At 37.7% G+C, this 20,362-nt stretch overlaps 1 protein-coding gene across 2 annotated transcripts in view; it reads left to right on the top strand.

Annotated features, from left to right (window-relative positions):
- The window catches only part of TMEM39A (transmembrane protein 39A), a 30,579-nt gene that overhangs the window by 9,073 nt on the left and 1,144 nt on the right, over positions 1–20,362 (top strand). For both annotated transcript variants that reach the window (XM_042955395.1, XM_042955396.1), the window contains exons 4-8: positions 4,020–4,103; positions 7,901–8,055; positions 14,821–15,169; positions 15,952–16,139; positions 18,060–18,180. In XM_042955395.1, coding sequence (XP_042811329.1) covers positions 4,020–4,103; positions 7,901–8,055; positions 14,821–15,169; positions 15,952–16,139; positions 18,060–18,180 — 897 coding nt within the window. The remainder of the gene's footprint in view (positions 1–4,019; positions 4,104–7,900; positions 8,056–14,820; positions 15,170–15,951; positions 16,140–18,059; positions 18,181–20,362) is intronic.

The raw sequence follows: 20,362 nt of genomic DNA, 5'->3' as shown, positions 1-20,362 counted from the left end.
ATTGAGTGCAGGAACTGTACTTTACCCTTCTTTGGCCATGTTGTTGTAAAATGAAGAGGTTGGATTAGATGATCTTTAAGGCTTCTTCCAGCTATGTAGCTCTTTAAGTAAATTCCTCACTATCTTAACGATGACATTGACAAACATTCATTGCTTACTATTCTTTGCAAGTATTATCTTATTTACTCCTTCTAAAAACAGGTACTACTGTCTGGTTCCCATTTTATAAATGAGAAATATGAGATCTAAAGATTGCAAAGCTGGCTCAAAATCACAGTAGTGACAGAATGAGTGCTCACTCAATGCTATGCTTTACTTTTTGTATTTATTCTGTATTTACTCCATAAGTACTTGCTGGGTAGTTCATTATTCAGTTTTCACTTTGCCATTCCATGGAAACTTCTCAGTTGTTAAATTCGTAAGCTGATCAAAGAACTCTTCTCTCAGTCAAATGTTTCTGGCAAGAGTTCTTTTAAAAGTCCCCTACAAATGTTGCCTTGCAACAAAGGGAGCCAGTGCTCCTGTCATAATCAGGAAGCTACTACTATAGCTGCTGAGTCCAGAATTATGCTTCTTTTGCTCTGACTCATAACAACAAAAATGAATGCCTTTTACCCTGCCCCATTTCACTCAGTTCTGAATTCAGATTTTATGTAATGCTTATGGTTGGCAGAAACTAAGTCAAATCTAGAACTTCAGTTGTAAGAAAGTCTGGAAATGTAGTTTTTAGCTTTCTGGTCTGTGCAGTAGAGGAAAGCACACTTAAAGCAGGTTATTCTGTGGATTGGCTCACTTATCTGCCATATATGGTCCTAGCTCACACAAAACTTAAAGTTCACTTGTGATGCAAAGAATAACATCTGTAGAACAGCAAGTGAGATTTTAGTCCATCCATCTGAAAGGGGCCTGAATCAGTGAGCTGTTCAAAGATGAATGGGCTCCAGAGACCTAGTTACTTCCTGTGACTGAAGGTATTCAAACATAGCAGATGGCTATGTGACTGGGATGCTCTAGAAGGGACTTAGATCTCAACTAGTGGTCTTTTTTTATTATGTGTGTCTGACTCAGAAATTTGTCAGACTTATATATTAAGTTTTTCTTTTTCCATTTCAAAATCTTAATAATTATCTAAAAGAAAATGTAGACCCCCTGAATAAGTAAAGTATTGTTCTAGCTATCAAGACATTAGATGAGTAAATTTTAACCCTAAGAAACATAAAAGCTAGAAGTAGCATAATAAACTATTCAGAATAGTCAGGAGTGAAGGGTGATTAATCAGATATTCTGGTTTACAGGATTACCAGTTTTTGGTGATTCAGAATATAACAAAATTTGCTTAACAATATGATACATTAGGCACTTAAATCTTTTGATACAAAAATGTCTTAGATGGACTGGTGATAGTCCATAAATAAGACCATAAATAAGACCCTCAAACATTAGGTAGGGGTTGTAGTAAATTTGTTTGCATTATTTTGGAGGAGTGGGGTGAGCAAGAAGGAGTCTCAAAGCTAAGAGGGTATAGGGGTACCTGGGTGGCTCAGTCAGTTAGATGTCCAACTCTGATTTTGGCTCAGGTTGTAATCTCAAGGTTCATGGGATCAAGCCCTGTGTCCGGCTCTGCGCTTACAGTGCAGAGCCTGCTTGGGATTCTCTCTCCCTCTCTCTGTGCCTGTGTGTGTGCTCTCTCTCTCAAAAATAAATAAATGTTTAAAAAAAAAAAAAAAAAGCTAAGGGGCGCCTGGGTGGCCCAGTTGGCTGGACATCCAGCTTCGGCTCAGGTCATGATCATATGACTTGTAGGTTCGGGCCCTGTGTCGCGCTCTGTGCTGATGGCTCAGAGCCTGGATCCTGCTTCAGATTCTGAGTTTCCATCTCTCTCTGCCCCTCTCCCACTCATGTTCTGTCTCTCTCTCTCAAACGTTAAAAAATTTCTTTTAAATATGGGGGACCTGGGTGGGTCAGTCGGTTGAGCGTCCGACTTCAGCTCGAGTCATGATCTCACAGTTCGTGAGTTCCAACTGTGAGTTCAAGCCCAGCATCAGGCTCTATGCTGACAGTGCAGAGCCTGGAGCCTGCTTCAGATTCTGTGTCTCCCTCTCTCTCTCTGCCCCTTGCCTGCTCACACTCTGTCTCTCTGTCCCTCAAAAAAAATAAACATTAAAAAAAATTTTTAAAATAATATATGTAAACTCAATCTTTTGTTGCTCATTACCTTATTCCAGCCCTCTTGCTGATTTTCAGACCCATCAGGCATATATATTCCTGTCTTAGGGCTTCTGTGATTGCTTTTCCCTCTTCCTGGTGCTCTCTGCCGTCAGCTCTTGTCGTGGGTGATGCTTTTTTGTCATTCAGCTCCCAATCCAAATGCCACAGTCTCAGAGATGTCCTCCCTAACCAACAATTTAAGTTGACTCTGCACCTCTCATCCCAGTTATTATTTATCACGGTCTTGTTTCTTGGGAGCAGTTATAACTGTCTAAAATGCTTTTGCTTGTTAGCTTGTCATTACCCTTATACTTAAACAAATTTATGAAAGATATGGCTTTAGCTGCTGTAACAGGGTGGCTAAAGCAGAATAGAACTTTATTTCCTTATGAAATAAGAATTAAGCAGGTGAGGGGCATCTGGGTGGTTCAGTCAGTAGAGCGTCAGCTCTTGGTTTTGGCTCAGGTTACAATCTCACAGTTTGTGGGATCAAGCCCCACATTGGGCTCTGCACTGACAGAGCAGAGCCTACTTGGGATTCTCTCTCTCTCTCTCTCTCTCTCTCTCTCTCTCTGCCCCTCCCCTGCTTATGATCTCTCATGCTCTCTTTCTCAAAATAAATTAAAAAAAAAAATTAAGTAGGTGATATGCCAGTGTGGCACCTCTTTGTTTCTATTGCTCTGCCAGCTCCAACATGCTTCTTCCAAATCATAGTCCAAGATAGCTACTCTGACTCCTGTCAGCACATATGGCCAGCAGGAAGGAGGAAAGGAGAAAGCTCTTTCCTTTAAGGGCATGGCTTGGAAGTTATATATATCACTTCATTCACATCCCTTAGCTATAAGTAGTTTTTGCAAGGGAGGCATGGAAATAAACCTGTAGTTAGCTAGGAGTCAGTGCCCACTTAAATTTGACTATGATGGCAGAAGAGACAACTAGTAATCTCTGCTATCTTTGCCTCTCACAGCACAATAAAAAGTAAGATCCAGGAGAGCAGGAACCTTGTCTGTCATTCTTCAGCAGTGTATCGTCAGTATCAAGAAGAGTACTTGGAGCACATTGTGGGTGCCCAGAACATATTTACTGACTGAATTAAGAAATTCAGCTTTTGAAGAAGGACTGTGGAAAGCTATTGACCTTTTGACCATCAAGATGAAAATACATCCCAGTTTTGTTTGTTGCTAATGATTTTTCATTTTGCTTATTATTTATATAGGCTTAGAATTAGAAGGAACCATATGCAACATCTAGATAATGCTGTCATTTCTTAGGAAGAAGAGATCAAATAGAGGACACGTTGTTAAATCAAGTTAAAGAGAAAGACCAAAGTGAATATAATTGATATATCAGCCAGGAGGGAGTTTAGGTTAGTAGATGCCCAATTAGATTAACATAAGCTTGCATAGAGAGACCAAAAATATTAACTCCTGAACGCTAAGAGTTCCATCTCATCCATTACATTTGACACTTATAAATATGGCATTTTAAATAAATTATTCTTGCTCTAATTCTGCAGGTTATCACTTTTTAACTCAAAGCTATAGTCTTTTCCTTTCAACACAGTAAACTTTCAAAGAAAGGAGAGGAATACATTCCAGATAGTTTAAAATAGTGTTTGTAAAGTTAAAGCAGTTTTTCATGAAAGGAGAAATAGAAGGTAGGTAGTCTTTTCAAGAGCTTTTAAATTCTTGTGGTCTGTATATGTAAGGTGATGTAAGGAAGATCTTTTGAGGGGGCAAACATTTTGGTGTAATATTTGCAGCCAGATACACATATTTCTTTCTGATGCAGTGATTTGTTTCTCTTAACAGAATTTTCATCTCATTGATTACCACCTGGCAGCATTCATCACAGTGATGCTTGCAAGGAGGCTTGTATGGGCCCTCATCTCAGAGGTAACAGCTCTAGAACACTATATTTTATCACTTGGAGCTAGATTAGTTACTAAGATGGATTCAAGCTGAATATGTGACGTGTCCAAATATAATTGACTACAATTACAAATTAATTTCTTTACTTCCACATGAGTTGTGCTAGTTATTTTTAAAAGGTTTTCCTACAATATGTTTAAAATTCAGTGTCCTGTGTTCAAGAGAACAGTTATAAATCTCTTTAGTTTGATAGGAGCTTATTTATAGTTTCCAACTTTTTCAATATAATCTTTCTTATTTTAGTAGTTATAGTAAGAATAGGATGAATTTTAAATAACTATTGATACGAAGAGTTATATATAAATGAACAGTTGCATCTAAAACTTTGTTTTAGGTAACATTTACTTGAAGTTATATACCATTTGTGGAGTTGCTAGCAAGAGATACTTGTTTGAGTTTATTAAAACTTGGAATTTTAAAATGACAACATCCAAATTTGCATAAGACTAATATTAAAGATTAGAATCTTAATGGGCAATAGAGGAAAGACTTGGGACGTTAATGTCTTTTTTAAATTACATGTTGTTGATATAAATGGCCATTGGTAATTATTCTTTAATATATTTGTAAACTCCAGTGAAGGAGGTAAAATGTGTTCTCTTAAGATTTTGTTATCTTATGCCCTATAAATGATTATGAAAACAAAAACAAAAAATCTTAACTTAGCTAAAGTGACTAAGAATTTTAATTTTGGAGTTTATAATTTAATGTATAGTTTTAAGTAAATAGTTACTATAATTACAGATAACTGAGAGTCAACTTTTTTCCTTCCAAAACATGAATGTTTTGTCTTTGTGTCTATAAGCTCTAATTTTCAGGAAGCTTATTTCTTGTGAGCACAGAGTAAGTGCAGATGTTAAGTCATAACCTGAAAGGCATTTGAAATGAACCAAAAGTAGGATTCCCTGTTTTTTCACAGCGGGAAAGCCTGTCTAAAACCTTTTCTCCCAGGTTCGTTATTTAGATCATGAAAATAGATGCTTGCCTTTGGATATATTAAAATCTGTTCTTTCTTTAGAGGAACTCAGTGGAGTTTTATGCTTTTATCTGTGAAAACTGGCAGGATTTTGTTTCATCTCTTCAATTACTTAGAAATGGTACTTGTTTATGCCAAATTAGTATGTCCAGCTAATGTGTAAATTCCTTCATGACTGAGGTTTCTACCTTGGAGCTCCAAGGGCTATAACTTGACCTATTCTGTTGTTTCTTTTGCTAATGGCTTAACAGTAGCTTAACAATTTTTGCATGATCTTAGTTGGAAAGTGTTTAGCTGTTTTCTAAAGAAACCTGCAATTCTTACAGAGATCAAAATACTTAAATTTAAAAAGATTTCTGGTCAAAGACTTAAATCTGTAAGTTAAAGCCCATGAGAAAGAATTAAAGAATGTTTAAATAGTTGTGGGATATGTACATAATGGAATAGCACACAGCCATTAAAAAGATGAAAATGTACTGACTACTAAGATATTAAGTGAAAAAAACAAAGTACAGAACAGTGTTTAAAATAAGGCAGGTGGAAGGAACAAAATACACCTGCTTATATATGAATAAATTATCTGTAGAAGGACATACGAACTAATAATGGACTGCCTAGTTATGTCTGGGAACAAGACCATTAGGAGGGAAATTTCACTACAAACACTATTACACATTTTGTATTTTGAGCACTGACTATATTACCTATTCAGAAATTAAAAATAAGAGCTGTATAGTGATTCTTTTCCTTAAAAAAAGCTAAATTAGATAAGAACCATCATCTCTCCTTCCTTCCATTAAAATGTTTACATTCTTTTTTCTTTTCTTTTTTTTTTTTTGCTTAAATCAGAAAGTATCCCTACCTTGAGAAAGACCATTTTTAAGGAGAGGCTGGAGGTAATTAATTCAGAAAGCTAAATACTATTCTCGGAGGAATACCTCCCAACTAGATAAGACTGTTCATTCACCTCCAGGCCAATTCTACTTCTCTATTTGCTCCACAAGACCAAAAAGTTATTCAGCTATTCTTCTACCAACCTGAGGCAACTCCCTTTTTAAAAAATTATTTTTGTAAATAGGAAAGTAGCATATTTTACTGAAAAAAATTGGAAAACACTAAAATATAAAGCAGGAAAAAATGGTAACTTACAACCTCATTATTGAGAAGACCATATTTTCGTATATTTCCTAATCTTTATTTGTATATATACTGTACTTCTCAATTAACATAATATTAGGAATATTTTTCTACTCTTTACCTGGCTTGTTTTTGCTTATTCTTTAGATCTCAGCTGAAATATCACTTCCTCAGAAAGCTTTCCCAATGATTAGGGGTCTCTTGTTATTTGCTCTCCTTAACAGCCTACTCTTTTCCTGTAGCACTTATACCACAATTATAAAAATAATTATTTTGTGTAAATATCAATTGTCTTTTTTATTTCGGCAGCCTCATAAAGACAGAAGTCTTATTTGTCTTGGTTATTACTGTGTCCCTAGGGCCTGATACAGTATCTGTCATACATAACATAGTGGTTAAGAGCTTGGACTTTGGAATAAGGCAAAAATGATAAATACATCCAAGCTCTGCTACTCTGGTGACATTGGTCAGAAACAGCCTTTAAATTTTGAAAATGGAGGCAATGGCATAATTCCAGCAGCTTTGACACATGAGGTACATTGGCATGAGGTATATATCAGGGTAGTAATACACAATTATTTGCCCTGCTGTGACTGAGAACAGTTTGAACCTTCTCCATAGTTTGAGGCTTAGGGTATTAATTCACCTGCTTCTTTGCATTTATAAGTAACTATATAAATATTATATATTGCATGTATATTATATATGCTATGTAGTATGTTGGGTAAACTAAGAAACGGATATATGAAGGACCTGAAAGTCTCTTTATTCCCTCCCATTGCTATTGACCCCACATAATTTTTTTCTTCTTTCTGTATTCTGACACTGCTGTTTTGAGGTTGTAGGAATCTACCATTTTCCCCTGCATTTTGCTCATTCTCTTCTTACTAGTTCATTGTAAAAGAAAATAACATTGTAAAACTTCATGTTTAGATAAGTACGCTTTCTTACTGTATTTAATCAGTTTTTAAAATGTGAGATTAAGAACAAATATTTGAATAGCTGTGATATAAAGAAGTGGAAGTGATTGTACATTATTTCCATGTTTGCAAAAGTCAAAAAAAGAAAGTTTTATTTACATAGGGATTTGTCAGAGAAGGTCTGATTATTTTCTGAATCTTCAGTAATTTATTACACATTAATTCAGCAAATAGATTGGGGGGAAGATTGCAAGAAAAATGGAAGTGTTGTTACTCCTGTTGAGGTCATTACAGTTTAATCTGAAGTCAGATAAATTAATGGTTCAATATCTTTATGTACATAAAAATCACCTGGTAGATTATTAAAATACAGGTTCCTTCACTTACAGCTTTGTTCTCTATCTGTAAGGAAAGGCAATAGGAATTTGCAAGTTCAGTAAGTAGCCCAAGTAACTCTGATGAATGTGGCTCTCATACTTTGAGAAGCCCTAATGTAAACAAATTAGACAATGTCATAAGAACTTAAAGAACCAAGAAATTTCCTGGAGAGGTCTGAATCTTTAAAAATGAGGAAGGTAAGTGGGATGAGACAGTTTTTCTCCCACCACCCCCGCCCCCTTTTTTTGGTCACAGATTTCCACTAAATCTACTAATTCCTTACTTGAGTCATATTGCTTTTGAATAAGGCCATTTATAAAATGTTCCTTTTGGTGGTTCCAAACTTCCAGGCCACTAAGGCGGGTGCGGCATCTATGATTCACTACATGGTTCTGATATCAGCTCGTTTGGTGCTACTTACTTTATGTGGATGGGTACTTTGTTGGACCCTCGTCAATCTCTTCCGAAGCCATTCAGTGCTCAATCTCCTTTTCCTTGGCTACCCGTGAGTACTCCAGTTTTACCATTGTATTAGTAAGTTTTTAAAGAAATAATTTGGGTCAAGCAAACAGTAGTATAAAAGTGAGGAAAAGGAAATTCTTCGAATATAAACCAAAAGTTTAGAAAATTGGAAAGATGAGTGGATAGGGTGACCATATAATTTATTTTCTACACTAGGACACAATTGGAGCAATAGGCTTAAACCAGGACTGTCCCAAGAAACTTGAGAGGTATGCTATTCTACCAGTGGAGAATATTTTAATTGGCTCTCTTCACCAAATAAAGGGACCTGGTACAGCCTGTATTGACACAAATGATGGGTAGTGTTAGTTGAATGGACTGGCTCAACCAGTCTTACTCTTTTGGTCAAAATACTTTGATATTTGGGTTCATGTAACAAATATGCTGTACTCATGCCCTATAGACTTACCTTTTTTGACCAGCATTTTATTATGGAAACTTAAAAAAAATTTTTTTTAATGTTTGTTTATTTTTGAGAGAGAAACAGAGCATGAGCTGGGGAGGGGCAGAGAGAGAGGGAGACACAGAATCCAAAGCAGGCTCCAGGCTCTGAGCTGTCACCCCAGAGCCAGATGTGGGGCTCAAACTCACGAACTGCGAGATCATGACCTGAGCCAAAGTCGGACGCTTAACTGACTGAACCACCCAGGCGCCCTGTGGAAATTTTAAACACGTGAGATTGAAAGAATTTTTCAGCAAACACCTGTGCAACCGCATCTAAATTTCACCCATTAATGTTTTACTATCATTGCATAACACATAACTGTCCAACATTCCTCTGTCCATCTATCAGTCCACCTTGTTTTTGACGCATTTCAAAGTTAAGTTGCAGACCTCAGTTCACTTCTTCCAAAATATGTCAGCCTATGCATATCAGTCACTAGAGTTTGATATTTGTTTACAGTTTTTCTTTTGAGGTAAAATTAATACATAAAATTCACAAATCTTGTGTACATTTGCTGAGTTTTGATAAATGCATACACTTATAAGTCAGATCTGTGTCCCAATATAGTACATGACCATTATTCTAGAGGTTCCTTCATGCCTCTTTCCAAACACCACCAACCACTTCCCAGAGGTAATCACTGTTTTAATTTTTTTTCCACCATAGATTAGTTTGCCTGTTCTAGAATTTCATATAAATGGAATTATACTGGATATACACTTTTGTGTAAAGCTTCTCTCAGCATATTGTTTTTGAGATTTATCCATGTGGTTACATATATCAGTAACACTTCATTGTATGAATATACTACAGTTTGTTTATTCTCCTACTATTGAATATTTGGATTGTTTCCAGTTTGGGGATATTACTAAGAATAAAACTGTTAGGTACATTCTTACACAAGTCTTTTTGTGAAGAAATGTTTTCATTCTCTTGAGAGAAATATCTAAGAGAGGCCTTGCTAGGCCATAAGGTAGGAGTATGTTTAGTTTTATAAGAATCTACCAGACCTCTTCACAAAGACGTCGTATCCTTTTACCCCCCACCAATTCTATAAGAATTCTAGTTGCACCACACGATTGTTAGCATTTGATGTTTTCTGTTTTTAAAGTTTATTTATTTATTTTGAGTGAGAGAGAGCATTCACGTGTGCGTGAGCAAGGGAGGGGCAGAGAGAAAGAGAGAGAATCCCAAGCAGGCTTCATGCTGTTAGCATGGAGCTAGATGCATGGCTTGATCCCAGTAACCGTGAGATCATGACGTGAGTCAAAGTCAAGAGTTGTACACCCGACCAACTAAGCCACCCAGGCATCCCTGGTGTTTTTAAAATTTTAGCCATTCTGATCAATGTATAGTTGCAACTTACTGTACATGTTGGCTTTTTAAACTGTTTTGCATAGTTTAACTTCTATGCCTTGGGCCAATACTTTCTTCATTGGATGTTAATGGATAGCTGTCATTCTTTGAGCTGTTCTGTGCTAAGTGCTAGGCTAGGTGTTTATAAACATCACCTCATGAAATCATACCATAACTCAGGAGGCAGTGTATTTAGTCCGCCATAACGGATGCAAAGTATTCGGGGCTTTAAAAAGTTAGACGTTTATTTCTGTACAGTATGTGTGTAAATCATATTGGATAGCTGTGGCAGCTAGCTCCATGGTGTTGGGACCTAAGCTCCTGCTATCTTTTTTACTCCATACTCCCTAGCAGGATAGATTGTAAAGGACTTTGGAAATTTGCAGCTGTATCTGATCTAAAAATTCTATTGCAATGGAAGAACAGGAGCACAGTGGCTGTTGGCAGACAGCAGGGTTTGCCACAGGTAAAGACAGATTAAGAGTCTAAAATAAACTTATCCGTGGTCAGACAGTTAGTGAGAAAGACTCTGGCCTTTTTGATTTCAGAGCTCTTGTCTGCACCATTACTCTGTAATCAGTAGTTCTCAAAGTGTGGTTTCCAGAACCAGCAGCATTAGCATCAGCTGGAAAGTTTTTAGAAATAGAAATTCTCAGAATCTGCCCCAAATCTTCTGAAACAGAAACTTCGGAAAGTAGGACCCAGCAATTTGTCTTTTAACAAGCCCTCCAGATGATTCTGACGCTTGCTCAAGTTTGAGAATCATTGTTTTATATAACCATTTATGGTACTGAAGCGTAAGCATGAATTTAACAGTTACGTAGCATAAAATCAAGATATAATCAAAGATTGTATGAACAGGGATGATAGGAAGTCTATTGGTATACTATGGTAGGCCTGATTATACTGTTTAATTAAGGCAGTCATCAACTCAGTTTATTAGTATTAAGCTTTTTGCCTGTAAAATGAATTTTCTATGTTACAAACATTTTGCATGACTCATATTTCTTATAAGGTATAATATTTTACATCAGTTGTTTCTTTATTTCTTGATTAATATTTCAACTGCTTCAACTGAAATGATTTCGTTATTCTATTTATCAACAACAGCTGGTTGAATCCATTAGAAGTTTTTTTTGTTTTTTTTAATTTTTTTTTTTTAAGTTTATTTTTGAGAAAGAGCATGAGCAGGGGAGGGACAGAGAGAGAGAAGGAGACACAGAATCTGAAGTAGGCTGTAGGCTCTGAGCTGTCAGCACAGAGCCTGACACGGGGCTCAGACCCAAAAACCAGGAGATCATGACCTGAGCCGAAGTCAGATGGTCAACCGACTGAGCCACTCAGGTGCCCCATTGTTTTTTTTTTTTTAATGTTTGTTTATTTTTGAGAGAGAGAGAGAGCACAAGTGGGGGAGGGGCAGAGAGAGAGGAAGACACAGAATCTGAAGCATGCTCCAGGTTCTGAGCTGTCAGCACAGAGCCAGATGGGCTCGAACCTACAAACTGTGAGATCATGACCTAAGCCGAAGTCAGATGCTTAACCAACTGAGTCACCCAGGTACCTCTGAATCCATTAGAAGGTTAACCCTATTTGATTTGAAAGGCTAATTATGGATATATCAAGGAATATTTTGGCTAAGTTTAAAAGGATTACCATATCAAAATGGCTAGCAAACTTTTTAGGAATAGAAAGAAGCTTATTAATTTTTGAAGGCTCTCCACACTCCTGCAACAGAGTGAAATAAGTGTGTAATTTAAACAGTTTATATTTAAATATATTTACTTTCTTCAATTTTTAAAAGTTGTATAATCTTTTATTTAACTTCAATTTAAAAATTAAGTATGCTAAATATAAAATACTAGATAATGGCAATAATCACATCTTTATTTTCTTGTTTATTCATAGATTAAAAAAGAAAGGGACTCTTTTCTGCCTTTTTTTTTTGTTTTTTTTAAATATGATTCTCAGCTAGTTTCTCAGTTTAGGGTAAGTTAGTCCAATGACTAACAGTTGTAGCTCTTACATTTATTTTAAATCTATCCAGGGGGATGGGGGAGAGGGGAAAATGGATGATAGGCATTGAGGAGGGCACTTGTTGGGATGAGCACTGGGTGTTGTATGTAAGCAATGAATCACAGGAATCTACCCCTAAAACGAAGAGCACACTGTATGTTAGCCAACTTGACAATAAATTATATTTTAAAAATAATAATAAAATTTTTAAAAAATTAAAAATTAAAAAAAAAAAGAATCTGTCCACTGCTCCCTGTAACCTCTGCTATTATATTCTAAACCTCCATTTGGTCTTCTGGTAATCCATTCTTGCCCTCCTCCTTTCCATTTTTCACTGTAGCTATAATGATTTTCAAAATGAAAGTTGAATCATGTTACTAACCTTCTTTAAAATTCTTTAATAAATCATTTCCTTTACCCCCTTTACCTTACAGAGAGCCCTTCATAGTCTAAGCTTTTGATGTTACCTTTCTCTCATTCTATGAGTTTCTCTCATTCTACCCTGGATCAGTTACCTATTGCCATATAATGCTGTAACAAACAACTGCAAAACCATGGTAGCATACCACAGTACATATTGATCATGCATGAGTTGGGGTCATCCGAAGTCTGGAAGCTTACCTGATCTTAGCTATGTTTAGTCACATTTGTTGGATTGACTGGCTGTCAGTTTAAGCAACTAGGACAACTCAGTTTTGCTCCATGGGTCTCTTCATGCTCTGGCAGGCTAGACATGGACACATGAAATTGATCAGATCCATTTCAAGCTTCTGATCACAGCATGTCTACTGACATTCCTTGGGCCAGAACAGATCACATTGTTGAGCCCATTGTGGGTATAGGGCAGGATCACTTCACGCACAGAGGGCTATGTGGTGAGACTACAAAGAAGGGTTAAGAAATGGGGCCATCACTGCAGTCTGCCTTGCACCCTAGGCTCTTATCCCATCTTTACATGTGCAGTTTGTTTCGGCAGTATTGAACTTACAGGCTTCTCTGGCCTTCACAGTTTTGCACGTGTGAGTTCTGTTACTTCTGCATTTATTCCTTCCCACAGGGCATATACACAGTGGATCCCGGACTTGTTAACCATCTTCTTACTTAGTAACAAGCTCATTTTTTTTCCCACTGTAGAAAACTATGAACAGGTGAATTTGTTAATTTTTTATAAAATACATAACTAAATAGGATATCTTCTTATTTGCTATTTTCCATATCTGAACTTATGCCAGCAAATAGAGCATTTTATTTACAATGCATAAGTCACAATGTGAACGTTACTTAATAAAGACTTGGGAAAGAATTTTTTAAAATTTTAAAGAGCCAAGGGTGAAATAACTATAAGAAGTTATGAAAAGTCTCAAAATATTCAGGCCTTTAATCAAGTTACTCTACTTGTAGAGATTTATTTATTGTATTTATAGAATTTTTTTTCATTAATCCATTAGATACTTACTGAGTTCCTAGTATATTTCAGTCACTTTTCTACACATCAAGGATATAGTAGTGAATTAAGCAGACCAAAATCTCCGGTTCACGGAACTTACATTGTAGTGAGGGAGATAGACCAAGCGAAAAAATAACAAATAAAAAACCTAATACACATGTAAAATAGATGGAGTAGAAAGATCTGTGAAGAAAAATAACCAGGCAAGGGGACCTAGGAGTGCCTGTAGGATCAGGATGGGTGATATAGTCAGGAGGCAGGGAGCACCTCACTAAGAAGGGGAAGTTTGAGGGGTGCCTGGGTGGCTCAGTCAGTTAAGTGTTTGACTTTGGCTCAGGTCATGATCTCATGGTTCATGAGTTCGAGCCCCACATCGGGTTCTGTGCTGACAGCTCAGAGCCTGGAGTCCGCTTGAAATTCTGTCTGCCTCTCTCTCTCTGCTCCTCTCCTGCTCGCACTCTGTCTCTCTCTCTCTCTCTCAAAAATAAATAAACATTTAAAAAAAGTGGGGGTAGTTTTAAGTGAACAGTCTGCAATTTGGCACCTGGGTGGCTCAGTTGGTTGAGCATCTGACTTCAGCTCAGGTCATGATCTCATGGTTTTTGAGTTCGAGCCCCACATCAGGCTCTGTGCTGATAGCTCAGAGCTTGGAGTGTGCTTCAGTTTCTGTGTCTCCCTCTCTCTCTGCCCCTCTCCCGCTCTCGTGCTCGCTCTCTCTCTCTCTCAAAAATAAATAAACATTAAAAAAAGAAAAAAAAATTACCAGAGGTAAACAAAGATCATGTAGTAAAGTGCTTATCCATATATTGATATTTATGGTAATGCAAAATAAGAAACAGCCTAAGTTTCCAACAAGAAATTGGTAAATTATGGTACATCTGTATGAGAACACTATAGTATCTTTAAAAATTGTTGTGGAAAAAATATTAATTACTTGGAAAAATGCTCAAAATATACACTCACAAGATACAGGGGCATCTGGGTGGCTAAGTCACAAAATGACTAAATCTAATTTTGGCTCAGGTAATTTCTTTTCATGGTTCATGTGTTCAAGCCCTGCATTGGCGTGGAGCCTGCTTGGGATTCTTTCTCTCACCCTTTCTCTCTCTGCCCCTCCCCTGCTCACATGCTAATAAATAAATAAACTTAAAAAAATATATATATACAAAAGTTTTTGCTGTATGAGGCTTAACATATAAAAAAAGCAAGCATGAAGTCTGTGCACCCAGTTGTAAAAATTATAAAACCGATTATTTTTTAGGTGTTTTCTATTTTGTCGTGATTTTCTGTAGTCTTCTGTTATTCTACAATGAATGTATATTGCCTTTATGGGAAGAAATTAAAGGACTTCCCCAGTAATGAATTTACCACAGCAAAGTCCCTGTTACATTCACACTGGTGAATCATGACTATTTTACTAACATAGTTATCAGATTTGATCTTAGGGGCATCTGTGGTCCTTTTTTCATATTTACCTTTTTCTACAGGTTTGGTGTTTATGTTCCTCTCTGCTGTTTCCACCAAGATAGTAGAGCTCATCTTCTTCTCACAGACTATAACTACATGGTTCAGCACCAGGCGGTAGAAGAGAGTGCCTCAACTGTGGGTGGCTTGGCCAAATCCAAAGACTTTCTCTCCTTACTGCTGGAGTCCCTAAAAGAACAGTTTAATAATGCCACGCCCATCCCCACCCACAGCTGCCCCCTATCTCCAGACCTCATTCGCAATGAAGTAGAGTGTCTGAAAGCCGATTTCAACCACAGAATCAAGGAAGTTCTCTTCAACTCCCTCTTCAGTGCCTACTATGTCGCATTTCTACCCCTGTGTTTTGTGAAGGTAAGTGGTTACTTTTGTATGCCTCCTGGATTTGTGTGTGAATGACATAAACTGGGTATTTCTTATTTAATCCCCCTTTTCTCTGTCTCCCCTTTGGCAGCCTGGATTGGTGGAGTTCGGCTGCATCTGGAGTGCACTAATACCGCTCCTGGTTGGCGGATAGGTATTTCCATATATGTGATGCACCCGTGGTGGTCCCCTCTTTTTTTCTTTCTTTTTTAAAGTTTTTTTTTTTTTTTTTTTTTTTCTTTTCAGTTTCTGGGGAGAATAAAACTTGTGTTTATAATAGAATCAGTATGTAGTAGTTTAAGAGGACTGAGGTTTCAGCCTATTGTAGTTGATCTTAACATGGTTAATCAGGAGTTTCCTTGAACTTAATCTAACCTTTATCTAAACTTCAATTTACTTCAGTAGAAAAGAAAAATGGTCTGGATGTCACTTGGGCCCAAAATCTTTTGGGACATTTTAGTGCCCTTTCTTTACCCTTTGAGAAGCACATCTGCAGCCGGATGGTCATTCACAGAGAGCACTCACCTCTTCTAGAAAGAAAGCACTTAAAATATAATTGCCTCTCCCTCCCAACCCTAATTCATACAGCCAGAAAGTCAGGTTGAAGGATTTTGGAGGACTCTGCTCTTGAACTTTCTGCACGGACAGCAGGACAACCAATGCATGTGTGACTCAGTGTGGCATTTGTCTGCAGGGCGTATGTACACGCACCCATCCTTACCTTCTTGCTTACCAGTGCATGGATCATTTCTCCCTCTTCTGATCTTTTCCAGAGTACCCAGTACTATGACATGCGCTGGTCATGTGAACACCTCATTATGGTGTGGATCAATGCTTTTGTCATGCTCACCACACAACTTCTGCCATCCAAATACTGTGATTTGCTACATAAATCAGCTGCTCACCTGGGCAAGTGGCAGAAGCTCGAACATGGGTCCTACAGCAATGCTCCACAGCACATGTGAGTAGCCTGAGGGTAAAGCCATATCACACCTTTCTACATGCTGCTGATCATGTTTACTTGCTTTGTGTGTCATTCTTGTTCTTGGCTTTGAACATTTGAGGTTTTTGTTTGTTTGTTTGTCTGTCAACATGGATGCTTGTCATCACTCTAAACTGAACACAGGGGACATTAACTCATTCCCACCACCACCCCCCAAGACCCTCCTTAAATGCCTCCTACCTTTCAACTGCCCAGTCACTCTAGAGTTTGTAATTTGTTTCCCAAGCTGTAATATTGGAGTTTTCTTTCAGTCTTAACCCTTTGCCCAAATTCACAGAGTCATGATATATTTTTAATTCTCTTTGAAAGACTGTAAGATTCATCTTCTCATCTTCATTGCCACAGCTAAATAGTTGCTAGCTAATCATCTCACACACCGGCAGCTAAAATTTGCTTCTCTCATCTTTTCTTTCTAATAAATGCAAATTTGTTCTAGTAATTTTCCTTGCTTCCTTTTTTTGTTATTTTTTCCCCCTAAACTCACTAATGAATGTCTCTCTGCTTTTCCCATATTTAAATGAAAACTGTCCCTAATTGAGTTCTCTGTAAGCATTTCTCTCATTGTGTTCCCTTATCAGTCATTTCTCTGCATGGTCCCTGTGATCCAAAATGCCTAACTTTGGAACCCTTTGGTTCTCTCACTTCTGAGCCCTCACCATACCTTCCTCTCAGACCTGGACCATCTTCATCTTCTTCCCTTTTATAATTGGAACATTTCACAAATTTCATCATCTAGAAATTCTTTCCTAATTAAGTGGGACAGATTGAGGGGACCTTCCCTTCCCCTCTCCCCCTCAGAGTCCTCCCTTCAATTATCTGCCTTGATGTCTGATACAGATTAGCACAGGCCTTCAAGCCCAGGAACTGAAAGAGATTGGGCCAGGCTGAAAAGAAACCCGACTGTGGGCAAAGGACAGATTTCAATAAAAATTGAAAATACAATCCACAGTACTAGTACTGTGCATCTTCAGGCTCCTGATGGCACATGGCCATGAGGTGTATCATCACTTTAATGCTGGTAAGTGTGAGTAAGGCTGATGGAACATTTTCTGAACTGGGAAAGCTTCAGGGTGCTAGACGTTTTTTTTTGTTTTTTAACATATCTAAAATGCTGTCCCAGTTCTTACCCTAGGAAACTAACATTTCCAAAATCAGCAAGAGATGAATTAACTTAGATTTTTTAAAAAGCTTAACCTGAAGATCCCCATCCCCACCCCAACTCCATTACATTGGTGCTGGAAAGAATGAAGCTTCTTCCATAACTTCTTTTTCCTAGAGAAACTTCTATAAAAATAAACCAAGAAAGTGGTAAAAAGAAAAGTCTGTGTGTCAGTACCTTGTGTGTCTCTGTGTTCTGTATAGCTTCACACATATATGAGGCATTTGAAGTATGTGACAAATTGATATTCTATAGCTTTTGGGGATATAATTCTGCAGTAATGTCATGCTAATTCGACAGTATATTCATTTTCCACTACTCTTACTACCATCTGCTCTCTCTTCTTGTTGGTTTTCTCCAGCATTTCCATCCATAGATTTTGCTCACTTGGGATTGAGATGACCATCCACCTGCTTACATTCGATTTTCTGGCTCATAGATGCCTTACACATTTATTTTGGCTCATTTTCCTAAGCCTCTTAAGTCCCTTGACACTGAGTTAACTATATCACTTTGTAACATCTCTACTCTATAGCAGTGAAGTTATGATAATAAATACTTTCTACTCTTTCCAGTTTGTGCAATTACTGTATTCTCAGAATTCAGGCAGATGAAGCCTTGAATACTTAATCCCTTCCATAGAAATGTAGTTGCCCTTGCCAGACACTGTCTTAGCTGTTATTGCCAATATGCTAACATTGCATTTCTTTCTCCCTTAGTTGGTCAGAAAATACAATATGGCCTCAAGGGGTGCTGGTGCGACACAGCAGATGTTTATATAGAGCCATGGGGCCTTACAACGTGGCAGTGCCTTCAGACGTATCCCATGCCCGCTTTTATGCAAGTACCACTTATTTCTTTTCAAACATAAACTTAGTGGTAAGCATCAGGAGGCCTCTCTGTGCGTAAGCACCTAGCACAGTGCGTAGCACATACGGAAATTGATACATGGTAATTATCACTACTAGTATAATAGTCCCTGTCTTTTGGAAGTGTATTCTGAAAGGCAGTTTTAAGGTCAAATACCATTATCCCAGCTTCAGCAGCTTGAAGTTACACTGGAATTTGTTGAGTCTAGTATTACTTGAAACAAGTAGGCAATTATTTAAGACTTGTTTCATCTTACAATATTTATTTGTAATAGTTTGGTTTAGTGGTATCTTTATTATATTGTATTGTGTATCCTTAAGTGACATTTGATGTAGTAATGTAATGTTTTTGTTTTGTTTTTTGTATTTGTCATACATATCACCTCCTTAAATTACCTTGACTTCCCTTATCAAAGTAAGACAAATGCCATGATCTCTGGCCTTTTACTTTTTCTGGATTAAAAGGGGAAAAGGTTTATAAGTTAAAAAGGAAGAAGCAGTAGACATCCACTAGACATCTAGCTGGACATCCCAGCTTCTGTCCCATTTGAATTTATACCTTGGATTATGTTCTATTTGATCTTTTCAGTGTCCAGGAAATTCTGACTCTAGGAGACAACAGTATTAACTTATAAGAGAAAAGCCAGCTGATCAGTGGCAGTGGGAAAAAGAAGGTGCATACAGAGGACTGTTCATAGTGCAGGGCATTGCCTTTGAATGAAGATTACATTCTAAGAAAGAATTGGAGGCCTTTTTGGGGGATACTTGAATCTCTTCCTCCCTCCCAGTTCCGTGGGAGTGTACATTGGCTTTCTGGTTAGGTAGGCGTTCGCTACTAAGGCCTTTCAATTAAGTACTGGGAACTCTGTATCAGGGCTGGATGCTTGTAAATACCATTGTGGAAGGTGGGGCTGGGTGGGGGCTGGGAGGAGCATGGAGAAGGTGAAAGGCCCTTGAATGAGGAAACTACCAGCAACTCCTTCTAGACTCCTATGGGGTTGCCTTAAGATGGAAGAGTAGACTTAAGTCACAGCTGCATAATCATTTGGTTTCTACACAGAATATTTAATTCAGTCAGCTGACTTCCACAGGCCATTAATGACTTCTGTTGGCCTGGGCAGTCCCCTTGAAACCTATAATGACCAGGTATTCTACTGGAGTTTTCTGCTTGAAAAATAAGTGTTTTCCTTGCTAGTGTGTTGAACAGCTGAAGAACTGGGCAAAATCCAAAGAATAAGGATTAGGGAAGTTAACTTATTACCTGACTTTGCATGACCAAACAGGTAAATCAGTGCTTCTCAAAGCGGTCCTTGAGCCACTTGCATGTAAATCACCTGGCCCACTCCTTAAAGTGATTCAGGACCCCTACCCCAGACTTCTGAATCAGAGTCTCTGAAGGATTCCAGGAGTTTGCAGCATTTACAAATTTGGAAATGATTCTTAGGAACACTGAAGTTTGAGAACGCTCATTTAAAATATGCCTACTACCTGTAACTGTTAGAATTTAAAGCCTTTCCTCACCATTCTACTCATTCAGTTTATAGCTTAGTGGCACATTTAATTTTAATTGCTAGAATTGCCACAGAAACTCCAATTGCCTGGGTCCTTTTAGAGTATTAAATCTGAGCCAATTTTATACATTCTATTACTAAATATCATATACTAGAACCCAGGGTAAACAGTTCCTTTCTCCCAAAGAAGGACCCTAAGAACCTGGCTACCTTTCATGATAATTAGGCTTTATTCTCAAATTTGTGCCTTGAGGTCCAAATTAGTTTATTTAGATATGATATATCACCATTGCTACAATTTGCACCCTATGACCTCTATCTTTCTATTCATAATGCATTTTTATTAGTAAACCAGGATTTAGCCACTTAAAAAATTTGGTAGAGGGGCGCCTGGGTGGCTCAGTCGGTTAGGCGTCCGACTTCGGCTCAGGTCACGATCTCACGGTCTGTGAGTTCGAGCCCCACTTTGGGCTCTGTGCTGACTGCTCAGAGCCTGGAGCCTGTTTCGGATTCTGTGTCTCCCTCTCTCTCTGACCCTCCCCTGTCCATGCTCTGTCTCTCTCTGTCTCAAAATAAATAAACGTTAAAAAAAAAAATTGAAAATAAATAAATAAATAAATAAATAAATAAATAAATAAATAA

The sequence above is a fragment of the Panthera leo genome, chromosome C2 (assembly GCF_018350215.1).
Source record: "Panthera leo isolate Ple1 chromosome C2, P.leo_Ple1_pat1.1, whole genome shotgun sequence".
Classification (NCBI taxonomy): Eukaryota; Metazoa; Chordata; class Mammalia; order Carnivora; family Felidae; genus Panthera; species Panthera leo.
This window is presented reverse-complemented; position numbering and strand designations above follow the sequence as displayed.